The sequence below is a fragment of the Grammomys surdaster genome, unplaced genomic scaffold (assembly GCF_004785775.1).
Source record: "Grammomys surdaster isolate TR1022 unplaced genomic scaffold, NIH_TR_1.0 363, whole genome shotgun sequence".
Taxonomy (NCBI): domain Eukaryota; kingdom Metazoa; phylum Chordata; class Mammalia; order Rodentia; family Muridae; genus Grammomys; species Grammomys surdaster.
The window spans coordinates 6,729,528-6,748,346 of record NW_021604782.1 but is presented as its reverse complement, the minus strand read 5'-3'; the positions used below and the strand labels follow the sequence as shown (position 1 = coordinate 6,748,346).

The window sequence follows — 18,819 nt, the reverse complement described above, 5'->3', positions numbered from 1 at the left end:
AAACCAAACCAAACCAAACCAAACCAAACCAAACCAAACCAAACCAACTTTAAAAACCTGCAAAAAAGAAAATCACAAAGCAAAATTAACCTTACTTAACTTTATACATCTCAGTGAACTTCTATACAGTTCTGAAGCTGAGGAGGATCATATTGGATTTATACATTCACTGTCAAGTATTTTTTATGTAACTTATCTACCACCAAAATAAATAGATAGATAAACCAAAAAATTAGCTTTTTTTCCTCTTTAGTGACTTCAAAACACACATGTGACATTTTGTTTATTTCTACATAACAAAATGCCTCAAAACTTAATGAGTTAAAATAAGTCAGTTCCTTAGAACCGGAAATTTGAGAACTGGGAATTACTTGGGTGGCTCCAGATACCGTCTCTGTGCTGTCTGGAAACCTGAGAATCTCTGTAGCTTTTGGCAAGTAGCCTTAGCTCTTCATCATGGGAGCCTTCCTGTGGCTCTAGTCAACTGCCTTCCCCTAGAGAGCAGAGGTTAGAGATCGAGAGATGGAAACCCAGTGAGACCATGCCCTCTAGAATAACAACAGTTGTGTCTGCTTTCTTCTATGAGCTAAGATAGAAGATATCCCCCTGCTTCCACCTGTGGTGTACTGGGATTGCAGGCCTGTTTGTCATAGCCCTGATGTGTGGTACTGGGAATCAAACCCAGAGCCTAGTGCATGCTAGGCCAGCATTCTACCTCCTGATATATGTCCCTGCTTATTCTGCTAGATGCAACTTAGAAGATGGGGTGGAGACTTTGCCTCTGGTAGGAAGCAATAGCGAAGAACTTGTGTTCTCTAACCTCTGTGGTAAATTGTTTCCCTTTTTCCATCCGTAAACAACCTCAGCTTGAATCACAAGGTTGACCTGGAAATCTGGCTTTTTATAGATAGCCATTCCTAAGTGTAACTCTTTCTAGCTGTAGGAAAAATAGGACATGCAGGATGTTTTGTAGGCTTATACTAAAAAACAAGGAAAGAAAAAACTACTGGTTAATAGCTTCCCCAAATGCACCTGGATCCAGGTTGGCAGCTCCTTAGTTAAAACTCAAGTCCCGAGAGTTGTCTTCATGTCTTGGCATTGGCTTCTCAGTTGGTCACCCTTTCTTGTGAAAGGCAGCCCTTGTTTGTAGCTAGTTTCTCAACCTGTGGAAGCTTGACCATAGAACTTCTTCATTTCATATTGATCCTTTTTTTTTTTAAGTCTGAGCTGATGATGTCTCTGCCAGTGTGATTAATTTTGTTTTGTTTTTTTTGTTTGTTTGTTTGTTTTGGTTTTTCAAGACAGGTTTTCTCTGTGTAGCTCTGGCTGTCCTGGAACTCACGCTGTAGACCAGGCTGGCCTCGAACTCAGAAATCTGCCTGCCTCTGCCTCCCAAGTGCTGGGATGAAAGGCGTGCGCCACCACCGCCCGGCGTGATTAATTTTGTTAATTGTTCTTTGAGTCACACTGCACTCGGTGTATTAGACAAAGCCATCCCCATGGGCTGTGCAGAGGTCACTTCCTCTCTGCCTTCTGACTCCTGGGACAGCTGGAGGACAAGTGTCTAAGCTCCCAAGGCCGGCTGCCAGACTTTACAGTTGATCCCTTAGCGTCCGTCTTTAGATTTGCCTTTCTTGACAGTGCCTTAGATTTGACTTTTGCCTGCAAGCCATTTATGATTTTATCTCGGTGTGCCATCTGGCTAAGAATTTTCAAAAGCAGCAAGTTGTGGCTTGATTTTATTTAACAGTGTTTGATTCTCTCTGTTCACTTATATTTTACTGCAATCAATAGCCCCTTCAAACCACCTTAGCTAGACCACCTAACACCTGAGGAATATTTTCTACTTTCCTTGTTATTAAGGGTGATCTTCTGCCACTACAGAGTAAAGATTCTTTCCCTCTAGTTTCTAGTGAGGTTTTTTTTTGTTTTTTTTTGTTTTGTTTTGTTTTTTTACCTAAAAAAGCTCCCAAAAGCTGTGGGGGGTGTGGGTGTGGATAAAGGAGAAAGGTGTGTGAGAGATTGTGTTTGTGTGTGTGTGTGTGTGTGTGTGTGTGTGTGTGTGTGTGAATGTGTACATGCATGCGCTACAGTGTGTGTGTGGAGGTCAAAGGATAAGCTTGGATATCTGTTTTCACCTTTCATCTTCTTTGAGACAGAGTTGCTTTTTGTTTGCCTCTGGGTAGATTAGGCTAGCTGACCCATGCATGATCTTTGAGAGATTCTTTTGTCTCTACTTCCCATCTCCTCCCTGCCATAGCAGTTTTGAGAATTTGGATGTCCTTTTTACAGCACCCAGCTTTGTGTGGGTTCTGGAATCCAGATTCAGGTCTTCACACACTTTACCTGCTGAGCCTGTCCTTAATCTCTTTCCCACTTTTTTTTTTTTGTTTGTTTGTTTCAAATAAGCTTTTGCTTACACTTTTGTTGTGGTCTGAATATTAGTTTCCTCTCACAATTCTTAAATTGGAACTTAATCCCCGTGGTAATGTTAGTAACCTATGAGGCCTTTGGGAGGGGATTAAGTCATGAATGAGACTAGTACTTTAGGGTGGAGCCTGAGGAAACTTGTTTGCTTTATCTACCAAGTGAAGATCTAGAAAGCACTCACTACCCATGAGGACCCTGCCCTCACCAGGCACCATGTCTGGAGGCCTGACCCTGGGCTTTGTGGAACTGTAAGCTGTGATCTCCTATAGGACCAGCTGAAGGTGTTTGTTTTGATATTCATTCCAAACTGATAGAGAGCTTCCCCAAAGTCTCCTGCTTCTGTGCAGTGCCCTCAACATTCCTGGGGTTCATTCTCCAAAGCCCACTCAAAGGCAACCCAATTTCAAAGTTACTCTCAAATTTTGGATTTTGTTATAGCATCTCTCCAGGTCCAGATACCAAATCTGTTTTCCTACTTATCAATAAAGAACAATGCCTTCATTAGTTTTCTATTGCTGTCCTTAAACACCTTGATTAAAGCAAATCTGGGGAGAAAGGGTTCATTTTAGCTTATAGTTCTAGAAAGAACATGCTGAGGAAGGGTAAAGAAAACAGGACAAGGGATCAGGGCATAGGGTCTCAATGCCAACCTGGTGTGGTGCTGTACTCCTCTAACCCTAAGTGGATCTTTGTAAGTTCCAGGCCAGCCGAGGCTACACAGTGAGAACCTGTCTCAAACAGAGAATCAACCTCAGGGAATACTCCCAGTGACACATTTTTCTTCAGCAAAGCTCCTTCTCCTATACCAGTGGTTCCTAACCCTCCTAGTGCTGCGACCCTTTACTGTAGTTCCTCATGTTGTGGTGACCCCCAACCTTACTTTTTATTGCTGCTTCATAACTGTAATTTTGCTACTGTTATGGATTGTAATATAAATATCTGATATGAAGGATATCTGATATGCAACCCATGCGAAAAGGTCCATTGACCCCTAAAGGGGTTGTGACTCACAGGTTGAAAGCCATTGTCCTAAAGTATCTATAATCTTCCCAAACAGTGCAATCAGATAGGGAATTAGTTTTCAAGCACATGAGCCTTGGGGGGCAGGGTGGGCATCTCACATTCATACCTAGAAAATTACCACAAATTTAGTGTTGTAAAACAACGAACGTTTGCCGGGCGGTGTTGGTGCACGCCTTTCATCCCAGCACTTGGGAGGCAGAGGCAGGCGGATTTCAGAGTTTGAGGCTAGCCTGGTCTACAGAGTGAGTTCCAGGACAGCCCGGGCTATACAGAGAAACCCTGTCTCGAAAAAACAAAACAAAACAAACAAACAAACAAACAAACAAAACAAAAAAACGAACGTCTGTCTTTGAGTTTCTGTGAGTTAAGAATTCTGTAGTAGTTTAGTTTACACAATGGTTCTGGACCAAGGTCCATCACAAAACCGAAATAAAGGTGTTTGGCTGGGCCTATGGGCATTTGAAGGCTTAAACTGGCCTGGGGAGTCTGTTCCCAAGTTCACTCATTTGTCTGTTGAAAAACCTCTGTTCTGTTGCATCTGTTGACCTGTGGCATCAATTTCTTACTTGTAGGATTGCTCCATGTGGGACAGCTGTGACAGGGCAGTGAGCTTTCTGTCCCTGTGATTGATCCCAGAGAGACGGAGGGAGGGAAGCAGAAATATACTGCCCGCGCGCACACACACACACACACACACACACACACACACACACACACACACACACGGTGGGGGGAGGGGAGGAATGTGCATGTGTGCACTGAGGGAAGAAGAGACAGAGAGAGGCAGAGAGACAGACAGAGGGACAGATGGAAATAGATAACGTCACAGTGTCCTGAAACCTACCCAGAAATGCACCATGAGGTCCATTGTCATCTACTCATGAGAAGTGAGTTTATACTTGGGAGAGAAACAAAGTTCCTTAATCCTTGAGAGGTCTGAAGGAGTTTATGTTTCAAAATCACAGAGATTATACTACATTCCTGCTTAAAAACCTTTCTGTGGCTCCCAGTAATGCACAACTCTGTTGAAGCAGAATCTCACTCTGTAACTCAAAATGTCCTTCTCCCTGGAATAGCAGACAAGCACCACCACGCCTGGCTCAAAACATGCATTCTTTGCCCTGATCCCCAGCCTTCCAAGGGCAGCTGCTGGCTGTGCAGTCTTCCAGGGCCAGCTCCTGGCCATCCGTCACTGGCACTGGTTTGTGCCTGTCACTTTGCTCACTGCTTTCATCACTCTGGCCTCACTTCAGTCCTTAACAGGACAGGCTCACCCCTAAAGCCTCTCACCCCTCAGTTTCTGTTCTCTGAAATACATCATCCCTGCAGTTGCTCGTATGCTACTGTCAGTTCCACTTTCTTAGAGAAGAAAGAGCAGCCAGTCTCAGGTGGCTTCCTAGGTACAGTATCATATTGTTATATTTTTAAGAGAACTTCCATTAAAATTATTTCTCTAGTACTGTGGTTCTTCATTTGAATGTAGCACAGACCTTTTCATCATTCATTGATGCTTCCTCATTTTTTAGAGTTTTATTTCATCTATGAAATATATTTTGTGATTGGATTGTTATTCTGCTATACTGCAAGCATTGGAGGTGGTATTGTATGTCTCAATCACTCACGCATCCTGTCTTAGTTACCGTTCTATTGTTGTGAAGAGACACCACAGTCAAGGCAACTCTTATAAAAGTAAGCATTCAATTGGGCTTTGCTTGCAGTTGCAGAGGGAAGCAGACAGGCATGGCTCTGAAGCAGCAGCTGAGAGCCTGTGGGTAGGCAGCTTCTGAAACACAGGCATCAAGTAGAAAGGGGCTGAGCCTTCCATGGACTTTTAAAACCTCAGAGCTCACTCCCAGAGACCTGTCTCCTCCAATAAGGCCTCACCTGCTAGACCTTCTAAACAGTTCACCAACTGAGACTAAGCATGCAAGTATATGAGCCGATGGGGGACACTTATTCAAGCCACTGCACATCCTGAGGTCTTGGCATCTAACAGATACTAAACATTGTATTGAAATAGTGTGTTGAAACGATACTGTAGATGAAAATAGTGGCAGGGCTTGGGAGAGAGAGCTCAGTGAGTACAGCGCCTGCACCACCAGCATAAGGATTGGGTTTGGATACAGTTGAAAACCAGATAGAGTGGTGCACAGCTAGAGTGGAATCCCAGTGCTATGGAAGAGGATGGAGACAGAAGGATCCTTGGAGCTCCCTGGCCAGCCAGTGTAACTGAGAATACTCTGGGTTCACTGAAAGACAGTCTTAAATAGAAGGTGGAGAGTCAATGAGGAAGTGAAATTAGTGAAATCGGCCTCTGGCTTCAATTAACATGCATGCTCACACATGTGTGCACATATGAATACATGTACATCTACACAAAAATAAAGAAATTAGGGGCATTCGGTATATTTCTCCGTATCATTTAGCTCATCTCTCCTGGTACTGGCAACCCCAAGATTCAAATTTAGACATTTCCATTAATCCTAAGCTCTTAATCCCTTAATTTAAAAGATGCTTGGTATCTTCTATAATGCTTCCCTCTTATATTCTGCTTTGGGTCTTCTTTTTTTTTTTTTTTTGGTTTGGTTTTTCGAGACAGGATTTCTCTGTGTAGCCCTGGCTATCCTGGAACTCACTCTTGTAGACCAGGCTAGCCTCGAACTCTCGAACTCAGAAATCTGCCTGCCTCTGCCTCCCAAGTGCTGGGATTAAAGGCGTGCGCCACCACTGCCCGGCACTTTGGGTCTTTTTAAATGTAAGTTTTACTTTACGTGTGTGAATATTTTCTTGCATGTATGTTTGTGCACCATTTGTGTATCTGGTCCCCAGTTGTGAGCTGCCGTTTAGGTGCTGGAAATTGAACCCAGGTCCTCTGGAAGAGTAGCCAGCGCTCTTAACCACTGCTCTGTCACTTTTTGAGCCGTCTAGTGTTTTGTTTGGGTCTTTGTTATCATTCCATAAAAATTATTTCAAAATGAAACTCAATATACATTTACTAGTTGGTATCTGTTTTTCAGCTAACATTTTAAAATAAACATTTTGCATGTGCATATTGTACATGTGTTACTTTTCTTTTTTTTTTTTTTTCTTTTTTTTTTTTTTAAGATTTATTTATTTATTATATATGAATACACTGTAGCTGTCTTCAGACACACCAGAAGAGGGCATCAGATCTCATTACAGATGGTTGTGAGCCACCATGTGGTTGCTGGGAATTGAACTCAGGACCTCTGGAAGAGCAGTCAGTGCTCTTAACCATTGAGCCATTTCTCCAGCCCCCGTTACTTTTCTAAGACATTTAAAAGATTTTCATTTGTTTTAATGATCTATACATGTCATCTGTTATATTTTGATTCAGGACTTGAAACCAAATGATAAAACTCTTGGTATATCTTGTATTTGGGGACTGATTAAAAAAAAAAAACTGACTTGAAAGACTAGATTGCACTGGTCATTCTAAAGCTGTTAGTGAGTTCAGTAAACTTGTGTGACTCAAGTATCATCTTACAGTGCTGAGGATCGAACCAAGGACCTCCTATGTGTTAGGCTAGTACTCTGCCACTAAGCTACAACTCCAGTGCACAAGTACCATTATGTATAGCCCATTTACTTTGTGAGCAGTGGAGTGGAATGCCGTAAGAGGTGTCTTTGCTCAGAGCAGCTTAGGTAGAACGGAGGAAAATGTGTGCTGTGAACTAGTGATTTGCCCTGCCATGTTCTCAAGTCTTGAAGATTTTTTGGAAGATCTGGAGAGTATCTGGAAGTGTGTGTCCCCGATTACTGCCCTCAGGTGAACTTGTAGTCACAATTAAATAGAAGCATTGTCCTGGGAAATGATGCAAGATGCTCCACTGCCTGGCCCCCGGGCTGCAAGATGGGCTCTTGGGCTAGTCTGATATGCTGGGTTTAATTTTCTTGGCCTTTGTGATATCTTTTTTTTTTTTCTTTAAGTATTGAAGTAAAAATTTCTTCTTCTTTTTTTAATTTTCAGATTACCACACTTATTAATCATAAAGATAATACCAAAAAGTCTGATAAAACTCTGCAAGCAATTCAGCGTGTGGGACAAGCTGTTAACTTGGCAGTTGGAAGATTTGTTAAAGTAGGGGAAGCTATAGCCAATGAAAACTGGGATTTGAAAGAAGAAATTAACATTGCCTGCATTGAAGCTAAACGAGCAGGTATGTATTTATCTACCTTTTGTTTGCTTGCTTGCATGCTGTTTTGTTTTTGTTTGTCTGTTTTAGGAGACAAAGCCCTTGCTGACCTGGAACTTTGTTTGGAGGCCTAGCTGGCTTTGAACTCATTGACATCCATCCACCTGCTTCTGCCTCTGCCAAGCCATGTGGGCCCACACCCAGCTCTCATTTTCTTCTTGAGGTAGGTCTCATTCCATAGCTCAGGCTGCCTTCAAACATAGTGGGAGTCCTCCTGCCTCAGTCTCCCAAGTGCTGATATTATGGGTGAACATCACCACTCCCAGCTGTGCATATTTATTTTAAAGACTATTCCAATTTCATTGTTCTGAATATTATATATATTTTATTATTTATTTAATTTGAGGCAGTCTCACTAGGTAGCCTGGTTATTCTGGAACACACTGTGTAAACCAGCTTGGCTTTTAACTTAGAGTGATCCTCTTGTCTCTGGATTCCAAATGCTAGGATAATAGCTGTGTACCCCTACATCTGGGAAAAACTTAGGAATTTGTTTCCTACAGTGCTGGGGATTGAACCCAGGACTGTTTTTATGCTAAGCACCACCAGGCTACATCCCTGAAAAAACACTTTAGGTTTACTTTGAGTTAAGATATCCAGCCAGAAGATGATGGTGCATGCCTTTAATCCCCTACACCCTGTGAGTTCAAGGCCAGTCTGCTTTACAGAGACGTTCCAGGACAGCCACAGCTAAAACAGAGAAATCCTGTCTCGAAATACAAAAAATAAAAACATTAAAAAAAAAAATCCTAGAACATTAATGACCTAGGTTGGCTTTTAGGAATAGTGGGCTCCTTCTGACTTCAGTCCTAAGCCTGAAACATGGGATTGATTCCCTGGTTAGAATGGTGACATACTGTGCCGACTGAGGTAGATGATGCAGAGAAGAGAGGTTGAGAGACGGTTAAGGATGAAGGTGGGGAGATTTCATGTGAAGCATTTACATACAAACAGCTAAATGCAGACAATGCAAGAGGATTACAGAGAACAGGAAGAATGGACTGCTTACTTGCTGACGGTGGCTGAACTGACAGAACATGGCTGATAACTACAGGAGAGGGAGGACTCTGGCCCACCTCTCGGGCTTCTGGCCATTTGTTGGTTTAGGGAACAGCTTTATGTGGGACACAGAGGAGATGGTCTCACCTTACTTGTAGTTTTTATTTTTTTTCCATTATAGAAAAGGATTTGAAGTGGGTCATAATAAAAGACATGTCAAGTGAAAAATCTATTAGAATCAGAGAGACATATACCAGAATCTTTGGCAAAGATGAATATTTAAGCAGTAAATTTATCTTTGTACTTCCTGGGAAGCAAGACAAAAATGGGAGAAACAAAGGGTTCCATAACCCTCATTGTTTGCTGAGAGGAAACAAACCAGTTTGTAAGAGGAGAGTCCTGTTTTCCCGGCAGCACATTATTCTGTGGGCACTTAGACACCATGTTACAGAATACAATAGGCGATGCAGAGAGAACAGAAACACGGCTGGAATTGTTCCTGATAGCAACCCTTGCTGAAAGCAAGAGGGGCGGCGGGGGTGGGATTTACAGGGAAAGAACAGCATGAGGTCCTATGTTCCCTCAGCCTTGTCACCCTGTGCTTAGTGCAGGAGCAAAGTGAGCAGGCATCAGCAGACAGCTCCAGCCAAGGACCAGGCAGGTCCCCTCCGGTGGCATGAGCCTCACACATCATCTAAACTAGCTAACGTGTCCTTTCACTCCAGAAGGAACCCCACCCCAACTGTGAGCCTCCTGAAGTTGCTCATAAATAGGGACGTTTCACTGACCTGTGACGTGAATCACTCCTGAAGGCCTTCCGGCTCACTCAGCCCTTAAGGGCCTCTTTCTCCTGGACAGTTTGAGAGAACTGGGAGGAAGAATACACGGAGCAGTGGTCAAGACCTAGCGAGTGCTTCAGGATAACTGTTAGATTCCAGTCCGACCTCCATCACTAGGCAGAGACACACTGGGCAAGCCATGTTCTCATGGGAGCATGGGGCTATTTCCATTTGTGGAGGCATTGATATGTGATGTGTGTGTGTGTGTGTGTGTGCACTCCTCATGAATACATGTTACCAAGTTTTCACGTCTTGATTCTTACATCTTAGTCTTTCTCTCTGTTGGGTTTTACTTTTTGCTTGACTACCTGTCAATATTTGTTTTTTTTATATGGCAGTTTAGTAAATATTTTTGTTAGAGTAAGTCTTAGTTAGGATTTTACTGCTGTGAAGAGACACCATGATCATGGCAACTCTTATACAGGACAACATTTAATTGGGGTTGTCCTATAGTTTCAGAGGTTCAGTCCATTATCATCATCATCATGGTGGGGAACATGGCATTGAGTAGGTTGATGCTGGAAGAGCCAAGAGTTTTCCATCTTGATCTGAAGGCAGCCAGCCAGGAGAAGACTGTCTCATAGGCAGCTAGGAGGAGGGTCTCAAAGCCCACACTCACAGTGACACACTTCTTCCAGCAAGGCTACACCTATTCCAACAAGGCCACACCCTGGGACAAGCATATTTAAACCACCATGGGTGTTTTAGAGTTTTCACTCTAAAGGGACTATACTAGCTCATTGCTTATAATAAAGTAGAAATGATAACCACGAACCTGTAAGCTTGTGCTTTTTTTGGGACTTCTTAGCAGTCTATACTTGGAATAGCCGTGATGGGAAGGAGATACTCAGTCCTGTTTTGCAGTGGACCGGCTGATATCACCCACTTCCTTTTTTATTGAATGCCCAGAGTTCAGTCAGAAAGAGAACGGTCAAGCATGCCGTCTGCACAGACTCATATGTGGAGCCATCGTTGGCTGAGAGTGATAGGAAAAATGAACATTTTCCTGAGGAACAGAGGAAGCATCTTCTCTTTTAGCTATTGCTGCTAAAACATGCACTCAGCCATTTCCTCTGCTCTTTCCACCACAATAAGGGTTAGTTCTGAGTGCATTTGTCCTCTGCAGATTTTGCTGTAAAAAGCTTTGTGGCACAAACATTGCTGTGCAACAAGTTAACCTCCAGGCCATAGAAGGCCTCAAATAGGAACCAGGAAGTGGTTCCCCTGGGCAACTTAGGGTCTTTACATCTTATGATGTTGGGTGAAGGTGTCTGTTGGGCCTTTGTTATCTGCAAGCTTCACTTCCTGGTTGGCTGTCACCAACCACTGGTCAGCCATAGTGAATTTGATTGTTTAATTTCAGAAGTGGTATACTTTCTCTTCAGCTGTAGTCTTAGGGCAACATAGGAGAGGACAGTTGGCAGATGTGGGTTCCTGTGGGCAGAGCTCTTAGGGAGCCATCTTGGAGGATAGCTACCATAAACTTTACTTATTGGTAAAGCATCAGTTAGATAGTTAGCTATATTTAATGGCTTGTTTTTTGTGTGTACCTACCTGTATCATTTTAAATTTCTGTTGTCTGAAACTAAATTTGTCATCTCCTTTTTGAGTCTGATACTCTTTAAATGATTTGGTTTATAATTTTGAATTTGTTTTCTTTCTTCTTATCATTGGTCAGATACTAATTTTATATTTTCTTTCCTCACAGTCTCCCAAATCACTTTCTTTTCATGTTCCTATGGCTGCTGTCTGTGACTTCATCCCCTCTTCCCTGTGCATTAACAGCTGCCCTGCTTTAAGTCTATCTTTGTCTCACTTATGTGTTCCTAGCAACTGAACATTCTAAATGTTGACTGTTTTGTATCCCATGGTTTGGCTGAAAAGATTCTAATACTGTTTACTTAAGATTTTTATGTTAATGGCCAAGACATTTGTATGTATATAATAAAATTAACTATTTGGGAGGAAGAGGCAGGTGGATCTCTGAGTTTGAGGCCAGCCTTGTCTCCAGAGTGAGTTCTAGGACAGCCAGGACTACACAGAGAAACCCTGTCTCAGAAAACCCAAAAATAAAATAAAATTAACAATAGACCTTTTGTGAGAAACTCAGTCATTAGACATATATATTTTTAGAACCTCCAAATTTATCTTAAACAAAATTATTTAAAAAGTCTTATTAACTATAATAGTAAGGAGTTTTAGAAAACATCATATTATATTAATTACTTTTCTACTTCTTTGATAAAACACATTGACCAAGGCAACTGATAGAAGAAAGAGTAGTGGGTTAGATCTTGTCTGTGATGGAGTGACGGCCTAGCAGTATGAGCTGGGAACTGGGGAGTTACATCTTGAATGTCAAGCAGGAACCAGAGAGAATGAGCTAGAAATGTGGAAATCTTTTAACCCTCAAAGACCACCTACAGTGACACAACTCCTCCAACAAGACCAAACTTTTTATACCTCCCAAACAGGGGACCAAGTGTTCAAATGCTGGAGACTGTAGGGGACTGTCTTTCCAACCAGTACACAAAGCTTGGCTTCATTTGTTAGAAGAGCAGCTATTTGTATAGTTTTAATAATAATTGTTATTGTAAAAATCAATTTGGTGGCAGTTGGAGGAAAGAGTTTTTTTAGAATGTTGAAAATCTGTGGCCCAGAATGATCTTCCCTAGGCACCAAAAGAGGTGTAAGTATCTGAAGCTGGAGAGAGGGCTCAGTGGTTAAGAGCACAGGTTGTTCTTCCAGAGGCCCTGGGTTTGATTCCCAGCATTTGAATGATGGTTAGTAACTCTGCTTCCAGGGAATCTGATGTGGTATACAGACAGACATACATATAGACAAAATATCCTTACACATAAAAAAATAAAAATAAGTATATGAATCTTTAAAAAAAAAACCAAAAAACAAAAAACAACTAAGCTGGCCATGGTGGTGCACACTTTTAATCCTAACACTTGGAAGCCGTGAGTTTGAAGCCAGTCTGGTTTACATAGCAAGTTTTACGCCAGTCATGAAACTTGGCTACATAGTGCCATGGCCGTATAGTGGTGAGAACCTGTCTTAAAACAAAACAAAACAGAACAGAACAAAAGAGAACTAAACAAAAGCAAGCATCACTAACAGACCTGAAGGTCAGCCAGGTTTGGAACTCAAAGGATAAGGATCTTACTTGGTTTCCTCTTCCCTGCTTTTCCTCCAGGCAGATCTGCCGACAGATTCCTAAGTATCTATAGTTTGTTCTTCTAGCCCCACCTCCCTTTATTGAAGATGTTGACCCTTGGGCCTAAAGTTTTGTCTTTCTACTTGGAAGTCCCTCTAAACCCAAGCTCCTTCAGATAGTGGTGACTGACAATGCCCTTCCCTCCCTCTTCCCCCTTCCCCACCCCCACACCAAGGCCTGGGCTGCTGCGTGTCCTGCTCACTGCTCGGCTGCTGTGTCCTGCTCACTGCTCTGGATTTAGGTTTATGGTTTTCAGCTCCTGGGGCTTTTCTTTGGTCTTACAGAGAGGCAGACTTTAGATTGTGTGGTTGGCCAAACTACTAGAAAGACAAATTGTATTTTTGACTGTATCAGAGTTTGTCATGGTTCTGAGAGTGTACTTTTTTGTTGTTGTTTGCTTTATTTTGTCATGCTAAAAAGCGCCATAGGAACCATCTGAGGCAGAGATGCTTCTTATTCCTGTTGTTTCCCAAGTTAAAATGCATGGGAAATGAAAGAAAAGTCTGTCTTTTGTTTAAGTGTTCATTCCCAGCATAGTATCCCCTCTTTCTTTTTAGGTGAAACCATTGCCTCACTCACAGATGTGACCAAATGGAGCCATTTGGAATCAGACGGTCAGGTCACCATTCTGACAGACAAAACAGGAGTCGTGCAGGCCGCCAGGCTGCTGCTCTCCTCAGTGACAAAAGTATTGCTGCTGGCAGATCGTGTAGTCATCAAGCAGATAGTGACATCGAGAAACAAGGTACTCACTTGTGTCCTTGTTTGTGTCTTGGGTGGTTCAGAATCCTTGTTGATGTGAAATCCAGGTAATTTGGCAATGCTTGTTAGCTCTTTATAGCACCTGCTACCTAGAGTTTAAAATGCTGTTTTCCACACTTACCATCTCCAACTTTCTGACCCTAAGCTTTTATTTATTTCCATTTTTAAAAACTATTTTTTAAATGTATATGACTGTTTGCCTGCATGTAAGCCTGTGTACCATGTGCGTGCCCATGAGGAGGGCACCAGTTCTGCTGAAGCTGGAGTTATAGATGGTTGTGAGCTGCCATGTGGGTTCTGGGAATCAGACCTGGATCTTTTGGAATAGAGTCAGTGCCCTTAACCCCTGAGCCACTTCTCCAGTCCCAGGCCTAAGCCTTTAAATGCAAGTGATGTTTCTCATTTAATAAAAACAACAATAAAAATCTTGTTGAGGCTTACTGCCAAAAGCCTTTAATGTATGTAATTTGGAAAGAAAGCTAAGCTGATGTTGTTGTGTTAGAATCACGGCTGGCTCGTATCCAGACAGACCACACCAGGCCAGTACAGTTCCACATGAGAGAGGTTTATTGTGGGGGGAAGGGGCAAGGGGGTGATGAAGACGAAAGGGAAAAGAAAAGAGTGTGGAGGTCAGGAGGGTGTGCCTTTTATTTAGGCTGTGATGTAGCTGCTCACAGATAGAGGTGGGAGGTGGGCCAGGTGGACTCTGGGAATGTATGGAGATTGCCATGGCAACAGATGCATGGGGTACTTGTCACCTATGTGTGACGTCACCATCATCACTGGATTCAAAGGTGATCTGCAACCATAAGGCTGGTTCCTGACTGTAAAGCCAGTTCTTGATGCCAACAGATGTTGTGTGTGGTGGATACCTAGCTGACAAGCATCCTTCAGTCCTTTTCCTTTTATTTAAGTCAGAGAGTTACGATTTAAAAGCTAAAGACAAATGTAAGTCATCTGAGCTCTGGCTGTACCCCAGTTGATAGAATGTTTGTCTTGCATGCACTGAGCCACGGGTTTGATTGTCAGCACCATATATGGAAAATAGAGGTAGGATGATCGGAGATCAAGGCCAGGCTCAGTTACATGAAAGTTTGAGACCAGACTAGGCTACATGAAATCTTATCTTTAGAAAAAAAAAATTGTATGAAGCTGTAATTATCCACAGCTACAAAGTTTCCATATGTAGAGTCATTAAATATTTCTGAAAAATTGCAAAATTTAAGAGTGGAACTTAAACTCTTCCCCTCTGGTAGACAGTGGCCTGTGCCCTGAATCATTGGGAACAAAGAGCCATTGCTTTCTGTGGATAATCCCCCGCCTAGGTGAGGAGGAGGGCAATTGAATCAGCCAGAAGAGAGATGCATTCTCTCAGTGGTATCTGAGGCTAGCCCTACTGATGCCCCCCTCTCAATGAATACTGAGTGAACCAAAAAGTGAAAGTTTAAAGAGAAAAAGAAATGGAGAATGACAGAGGAAAGAAAGACTGTCTGAGATGGAGGCCTGCTCAGTGTACAGTCGTTCTTATCTGTGGAAACTGCTTGTGTTTCCTGAGCTGCCTGGGCAGGTTAGCAGGCCAAATGCCCTCTGAAGCCTCATTAAAAATGAGCAAACACAGGATATCTGTGTTTTTCTAGCCTATCTTAGTCTGACCAAAACTTAGTAGTTATTTTAAAAAACAATCAGAAAATGTTTCACATTCATTTACTGTGTTTCTTATGTCAAGGACACAGTATTTTCTGATGCTTGTACTGAGCATGGGTCTATGTTCTGTTCCCTCTTCATTGTCTGAAGCTTCTTAGAAGCTGTTTAGTCTAAACAGCAGCTCTTGACTGATGTGAATGGTTTTTTAACTGTGAATCCTAAACCCTGACCTCACTCCTCAATCTGTAGATTACCTCCTTTCTGTTCCCTTCCCAAATTATGGTTTCTCTAATTCTGATTCAATGACAGTACAGTTTCTGATTTGTTTGCTTGTTTTTGTTGTTTTTTTTTCTTTTCTCTTCCTTCTTAGTTCTTATTACTACCTTTGTCAACTTTCTGTTGCTATGATAAAATGCCCAAGGCTAGGTACTTTATAAAGAAAAGGGATTTATTTAATTTGCCTCATCTCTTCGGCCTCTGACTAGTCAGATAGGTGAGCTCCAGGTTTACGACCTTGCCTCAGAAAATAAAGAGGAGACAGATTACTGAATATTCCCAAAGTCAAGCTCTGTTCTCCATATATGTGTACACACATGCACTTGCACACACATTTGTTCACACATATGAATATATGCACATGTACTTCAAAGGAAAAAAGTTCAAAGTTATCCTGTGTTTTATAAAGAGTGTTTGGTCAGCCTAGATTAGGGACTGTGTGTCAAAAAACAAAACAAATAAAACCCTAAATACACAGAGGAGACTCTCAGTAATGAAGTCCAGTGTGAAGAGGAAAATATAAACAGAACTGTTACTGCTCAGACATGTCCCCAGGTCCTTGTGCTGGGAGCTTGGGTCTAGTGAATTCATGAGAGAATCCGTGCAGTCTATTCAAAGGCAGATAAGTCACTGAAGGCATTCTCTTCAGAGGTGATTACTACAACCTTCCCGGAGTCTCTCTCTCTCTCTCTCTCTCTTTTTTTTTGGTTTTTTTTTTTTTTTTTTTTTTTTTTGGTTTTTTGAGACAGGGTTTCTCTTTATAGCCCGGGCTGTCCTGGAACTCACTCTGTAGACCAGGCTGGCCTCGAACTCAGAAATCCGCCTGTCTCTGCCTCCCAAGTGCTGGGATTACAGGCGTGCGCCACCACCGCCCGGCTTCCTGGAGTCTCTTAAGAGTTACTATTATTAAAAGGTAAGATTGAGCTTGGGGACAGGGTGGGGGGTTATCACTCTCGTGTATGTAATCTCAACTCTTGAGAGACTGAGGCACAAAGATCATCAGGAGTTCAGAACCAGGCTAAGGGGCCATGGAGAGAGTCTCAGGCCAGCCTGTCAAATTAGAGACCCTGCAAAAAACCAGAATCTACCTCTAGTCAGACATGTCCTTGTCTCCTCTTTTAAGGGCTAATCCAACAAAGAAGGTCAGAGGCTGCCTAGGAGACCCCTAGAAAGGTGGTTCACCTCAACAATGGCTTTCCCTTTTCAGAACTCCTTGCCCCTGATGCCGTCCCTAAACCAGATGATTAGCTGTTTCTCTGTTCCTTCTGCCCTTTCCCCTGCCTTCTTCTTGCAAATGCTTTTTAGTTTCATGAGCCCCATTTAGTCACTAAGATTTTTGTTCTTCCTTTGAGTTTATAAACAAATCCACATCTCTCTATCCTAAAACCAAGTCAGTTCTCTAAGTGGTTCTAACCTTTGGACCAGCTCATTTGTCTTAGTGGTCTCTCTCTCTCTCTCTCTCTCTCTCTCTCTCTCTCTCTCTCTCTCTGTGTGTGTGTGTGTGTGTGTGTTTTCTCTGCTTCCCTGCTTTCCATGGAATTCTGAGCCTCCCCAGTTTCCTGTCACTCTGTTCAACTCTAGAAGTCTCCGTCTCTTTCTTGTTTGTCTCCCAACAATAAAATGCTTTCTGTTTTTGCAGGTTCTTGCAACCATGGAAAGGCTAGAGAAAGTAAACAGCTTTCAGGAATTTGTTCAGATATTCAGCCAGTTTGGAAATGAAATGGTGGAGTTTGCACATCTAACGGGAGACAGACAAAATGTATGTACTTGTCACTTTGAGACATCTTCACATAAACTCAGACCTTTTACTTCGGGTGGAAATGTGATCTTTTTATCAATGAACTGACTTTTTCATTCACTACATCTATGAACTTATTCTTAAGAACACATGACGTTGTTCCATTTGCATTGGTTATTATCTTAGATATTTAGTATACGTTATTGATCTTAATATTCAGTGCATCCCTGCAAATTGGGTGTTGCTAATGGTGTTTTTTATGTAAGAAAGCCGAACCTGAGGTGAAGGGATTTTTTCCTAAGGTCACTCTGCTAACGGATGGAGTTTGGTTAAGTCTATTCTAAAGCCTGTCATTCTTCAACCACAACTTGATGCCTGTTCTTTAGTCCATACTCCCCACTTCAGACCAACACTTCTAAGTCTGAGGAGGTGGACACCCACAGCATGTCCAAAATAGGCTTTTTCCAGTTGGAGCGTTTGCTTATGAATCCATCGGGTCTGACCTGTGGTACCTCTGGGATGCCTCTGGGAACTTTCCTGGTTACAGTTACAGTTGGGAGATGGACAAGGGCCTGGAAGATGGCAGGCTGGGGACTACTGTTCATCTCTAAAACAGCTGAATGCAGATGGCTGAGCAGGTAGAGGTGCTTGCCTGAATTTAATCCCCAGGGTCCACATGGTGGTAGGAAATGACTGACTCCTGCAAGTTGTCCTCTGAACCCCACATGGGTGCTATGTGCATACCCATGCGTGTGTGTGAGCACACATGGATACACACAGACAGACTACACACATACTCACATATGTGCACTTGTGCACAAAATCAACAAAGAAATGTAATACAAAAGTTTAAGCCACCTGTGTGGCACCTTGTCTGTGCGCTGTTCTGAAGCCATCGCTCTTTTATACTTGTTTCACTTCTTTCTCTCTCCCCGTCCTCTCCCTTTGCCCCTCCACTCTTCCCCTCTAAAGAGTACTAGTATAAAGTGTTTTTATGACAGTTTATCATCTAACATTTCTTGGATCACTTGGGCGAATGTGGTGTGACTCAGATTCCAAAGCCCATGTAGCTCTTTTTGGCTGTTTCCTGCTGGCCACACAACTGGGAAACTTCCACTGTGATTTTGATTTGTAGTTAGAAATCTGGTATGGATGGCTCACTCCTGTAACCCTAGCCCTTGGGATCCTCCTCCTTCTCTTCCTCTTCCTCCTCCTCCTTCTCCTCCTCCTCTTCTTCCTCCTCTTCCTCCTCCTCTTCTTCTTCTTCCTATTCTTCTTCTTCTTCCTCCTTCTCTTCTTCCTCCTCCTTTTCTTTTTCTTCTTCCTCCTCCTCCTCTTCCTTCTTTTTCTTTAAATGGACTTTTGAACATTTTAAAAATTTATTTATTTATTTTGAGACAGGGTTTCTCTATGTAGTTTTAGCTGTCCTGGAACTTGCTATGTAGACCAGGCTGGTCTTGAACTCACAAAGATCTGCTTGCTTGCCTCTGCCTCCCAAGTGGTGGGAAGATGTGGGCCACCAGTGTCCTGCTCAACACTTGAGATTCTAAGGCAGAAGGATCGCTATGAATTTTTAAGGTCAATCTAGGCAACCTAGTAACTTTCAGGGTAGCCTGTGCTACATGGTAAGACCCTACCTCAAAGATCAAAAAAGAAAATAAAATTGGT

At 42.5% G+C, this 18,819-nt stretch overlaps 1 protein-coding gene across 1 annotated transcript in view; it reads left to right on the top strand.

The window, feature by feature from the left end:
* Positions 1-18,819, top strand: part of Ctnnal1 (catenin alpha like 1) — a 56,409-nt gene that overhangs the window by 8,640 nt on the left and 28,950 nt on the right. Inside the window, exons 2-4 of the mRNA XM_028779910.1 lie at positions 7,445-7,634; positions 13,289-13,476; positions 17,053-17,172. Of these exons, the coding sequence (XP_028635743.1) occupies positions 7,445-7,634; positions 13,289-13,476; positions 17,053-17,172 (498 nt within the window). The remainder of the gene's footprint in view (positions 1-7,444; positions 7,635-13,288; positions 13,477-17,052; positions 17,173-18,819) is intronic.